This window comes from Cryptomeria japonica, chromosome 8 (genome assembly GCF_030272615.1).
Source record: "Cryptomeria japonica chromosome 8, Sugi_1.0, whole genome shotgun sequence".
Classification (NCBI taxonomy): Eukaryota; Viridiplantae; Streptophyta; class Pinopsida; order Cupressales; family Cupressaceae; genus Cryptomeria; species Cryptomeria japonica.
Window position 1 is genome coordinate 634,984,060 of NC_081412.1, and position 4,561 is coordinate 634,988,620.

The 4,561-nt window shown below is 37.2% G+C and overlaps 1 protein-coding gene across 1 annotated transcript; it reads right to left on the reverse strand.

The window, feature by feature from the left end:
* Positions 1-624: 624 nt before the first annotated feature.
* Positions 625-3,654, reverse strand: LOC131036897 (probable leucine-rich repeat receptor-like protein kinase At1g35710). Its single transcript, XM_059210646.1, has one exon. The coding sequence runs from the start codon at positions 3,652-3,654 to the stop codon at positions 625-627; it is 3,030 nt and encodes a 1,009-aa protein (XP_059066629.1).
* Positions 3,655-4,561: the final 907 nt, after the last annotated feature.

Genomic DNA, 4,561 nt, shown 5'->3' on the forward strand with positions numbered 1-4,561 from the left:
TCTTTACAATATTTCCTTTAAATAAGGGTTTGTGAACTTCATCCTATGGAGGGGAGGAGATGTTCAATTGCTCAAAAACATATTGTAGAAGGATCACCCACAAATCAAGATGTTTACATTTTGAAATAGACATAAATTTGGTTGAACTATATAACCTGGTCCAAAAAAATGATCCTATAATATAACATATTTGTAAGTTAAAAAAACATATTAATAGAAATCGTTAGAGATCAAAGTAAATTATAATAAAACATAATAAATTTTAAAATAAAAATCAAATAATACAAAAAATTAAATTAAATACTATAATTTTTAAAATAATAAAATATACAATTTCATCCCTTAAAATTATATTTTACATATCAAATTATTTAATAAAACAAAAACACTTAAAAAAAACTTCATATATACCGATGAAGAAAAAACACCTTTACACTAAAAAAGCTAAAACCAAGAAATCATTTTGAATTTCATATATTACCCCTTAAAATGTTTCTGTCATCATTAACACCAACAATTTCTAACTCACCTCATGCTAATAAATTTGCAGCAGCCATATACTAAAAGAAAACTTTGTCATTATACTAACAAAACCCTCTATACAATTGTATCTACTTTCATCTATTAACCTCTTATACACCCATCAATAACTAATATTACAACATCATAAAAATCGAAGGCTCTCTTTCTCAACCTCTTATTTAAAGTCAATACTCCAATCACAATAGAGAATCCCAAACCATAACTCAATCCAAGTCCGACTGCCCATCCTATCATTTCGCCATCTGAATTCTTTGCTTCACCAATTCTCTCAATATTTGTGCAGTTGCCATAGCCAGAAAAGTTGTTGCAGACGCTTATATTGGTAAATGGAATCCCAGTTAGCTTAGAATTGCCTAAGTAAGATGACTCCCCAAAAGTTAGAAACTGCCCTCCATGGGGTACTTTTCCATCAAGCAAGTTGTAAGATAGATTCAAGAACTCCAAATAACTCAGGAACTCAAGTTCTAAGGGAATGTTGCCATTCAACCTGTTTAGCGAGAGGTCCAGAGACTCTAGTTGATCCATGTATCCCAATGTTTTTGGGATTCGGCCACTGAAATGATTCCTTGAAAGGTTAAGGGCTATCAAGCCTTGAAGAGATCCCATTTTAGAAGGAACGCCCCCTGATAAGTTGTTGTTTGAAAGATCAATACATTTAAGAATAAAGAGAACTTTCACAAATTCAACATCCCAGCCTTTCCAGGAAATTGTTATTTTATTTGTATATCTAACGTCTTCCAAATGGTTTGGATTACTCTGCGATGCATTGACCATTGCGAGCAAGTTTGTAAGGTTGCTTGGAATAGCTCCTGAAAGGTTGTTGCCAGAAAGGTCCAAAATTTGAAGATTTGGAAGGCCAATTACCTGGCGTGGGATACTACCATGAAAATGATTAGACCTTAAGACCAGCACACGCAGCTGTGATAGCTTTCCAATCCAGTGGGAATCATTATTTCCTAAATCCAATACTTGCAGAGATCGGCCTTTTGAAATGGATGAGGGAATAACTCCTCTCAAATGATTACCATTGAGCTTCAATGTATGAATCTTTGTAATGTTGCCCCATTCTGCTGGTATTTTACCTTCCAGATGATTTTCCGCCAAATCTAGAACACTAAGAGAAGAACAATTCCTGGTTAAATGAGGAGGAATGACTCTGCTCAGCGTATTATTTGAAAGGTCAAGAACCTGCAAATATGAAGTGCAAATAGAATCTGGAATCGCTCCACTGAGATTATTCCGCGACAAGGATAAGAACCTTGTATTTTGAAGATACGCACCAATGTAAGTAGGAATAGAACCATTAAACTGATTCATCGACAGATCTATCAGATAAGCTCCAGCGAGAGGAAGAGAAAGAGAACCTTTTAAGCTATTATTGTGCAAATCTAGATATACAAAATACTTGGGTAAGGTTAGTCTAGATGGTAATGACCCTGTTAATTGATTACAACTAAGGTTCAAATAATAAAGACTGGGTAAGTTCCATATCCAAGATGGAATATTTTCTTGGATACTGTTAGCAGATAGGTCCAGATCCGTCAAGTCATATTGGGTCACAAGAAACGATGGAATTCTATCTAAATTGCAAGAGTCTAGTCCCAAAGAGGAAAGCTTAAACTGCGGAATCCATGTTAAATCAATGTTTGCAGTTAACTGATTGTAAGAAAGATACAGGCTATCAAGACTAGTGAGATTGTCGAATACGGAAAGGGAAATGAGGCCGCTTAACCTATTGGAGCCGAGCGAAAGGCTTCTTAAGTTAACAAGATTTGAAATTGTAGATGGAATCGTACCATTCAATTTGTTGGCATAAAGGTCAAGACTGACAAGGGAAGAAAGTGAATCCAATGAAGGTGGGATTACCCCGGTTAACTTGTTGTAGGACAGGTCCAATTCAACAAGTTTAGAGAGATTAGCTATGGAAAGAGGAATCTCACCTTCAATATAGGTATTATATAGATAAAGACTCTTCAAGGACGACACATTCCCTATAGCAGATGGAATCTTACCTTCAATTCTGGTATCCGACAGAGAAATACTTTCCAAGGACAACGCATTCCCTATAGCAGATGGAATCTCACCTTCAATTCTGGTCGCTGATAGATCAAGACTTTGCAAGGACAACAAATTCCCTATAGAAGCTGGAATCTCACCTTCAATTCTGGTCGCTGATAGATCAAGACTTTGCAAGGACAACAAATTCCCTATAGAAGCTGGAATCTCACCTTCAATTCTAGTATCTGAAAGACGAAGATGCTCCAAGCATGAGATATTCCATATAGCAGATGGAATTCGGCCCTTCATGCCTGTCCCTGAAAAATCAATGCTGGTTAGTGACAAAGAAGACTTTCGTTGTCCAATGAAAGAAAGGTCTCCTCCAAGATTGTAATTCCCAGAGAGATCAAGAGAGACCAAGCGCCCAGTCACATTTTCAAACCAAGCTGGTATATGTGCTGACAAATAGTTCTCTGATAGATCGAGATGAAGGAGAGAGGTGAGGTTGAGAAGGGAATTGGGAATTGGTCCTCCAAGCCCACAGTCAGACATGCTGAGTTGTTGAAGGTTGGATAGACTGCCAACAACTTCACCCCACTCTTTGTTTACAGAGATGTTCACTTCAGCAAGAGAGAGGTATTCCAAGCTCGCCAGATTTGATAAGCTTTCCAAACTCACATAAAATTCCCTTACAAGACCCGGAGAGGATTCATTTACATAACCAGCAAATGACAAGTCAAGAAAAGTGAGACTCTTCAACTTTCTATTATGGGGAGTACTGAATTTACCCTTGAAGAGGTTGCCACTGAGATCGAGGTGCTCCAACCGTGCAAGTTGGAACAGCGATGAACTGATGTTACCTTTCAATTTGAATCCACTCAGATCCAGTAGAGAAACATGGCCTGTGCGGAGATTACAACTGACTCCTCTCCACGAGCAGCAATTGAATCCGTGCCAGGAAGTTAGAGTGTTATACTCATCTACAACTGCTGCCTTGAAATCCAGGAGAAGGTTTCTTTCAGAGAGGGGGCATGCAATTGGAGGGGAAGTGAAGCAGCATAATATTGTTATGATTGCAAATGCAACTCTGCCACATGAAAACATAGCTTCCATTGTTTTGGAAACTAAAATTCTTGTTATCTTTACTTTGAAAGAAAAGAGATGATCAGAAATCATGGGAGAAGAATGATGAATATATCGCTAACTGTGGTTAAGTGTTGTTGTGTGAGGAGAGCCACGTATGCAAAGAAAGAGTGTCACATCAACATAGTAACATTTTTTGTCATTTTCAATGGATGGAAAAGTCATGTGAAGGAAGGCACAACAAATTCGAGGGTCCTTGAGCGATATTTCCAATTTGAATGTGATGGGTCTCTTTCAGAGAGGGGGCATGCAATTGGAGGGGAAGTGAAGCAGCATAATATTGTTATGATTGCAAATGCAACTCTGCCACATGAAAACATAGCTTCCATTGTTTTGGAAACTAAAATTCTTGTTATCTTTACTTTGAAAGAAAAGAGATGATCAGAAATCATGGGAGAAGAATGATGAATATATCGCTAACTGTGGTTAAGTGTTGTTGTGTGAGGAGTGCCACGTATGCAAAGAAAGAGTGTCACATCAACATAGTAACATTTTTTGTCGTTTTCAATGGATGGAAAAGTCATGTGAAGGAAGGCACAACAAATTCGAGGGTCCTTGAGCGATATTTCCAATTTGAATGTGATGGGTCTCGTGTAAAACAAGAATATGGCGTGTCAATATGGAAAATTAACTATGTAAATTGTGACTACATAATTCCAACATTGACCGACAATTTTTATTAGACTTAAATCTCGTGCATTTCCTTTCCACAGATATTCGTATCGACCAGGAAAAAGCTTTCACATAAAATTAAGATCACTGGAAAACATAGACTAGCTTACATATATTTGATTTTAATCAAATATATATATATAATACGCCGAGAGATATCCTTCTCGAGGCACCTATTAGAGTTCGGGGTACATGATAAAAATAG

Bases quoted from the DNA above. Each gene is read 5' to 3' on its own strand.
- LOC131036897 (XM_059210646.1), bottom strand. From the start codon at position 3,654: ATGGAAGCTATGTTTTCATGTGGCAGAGTTGCATTTGCAATCATAACA.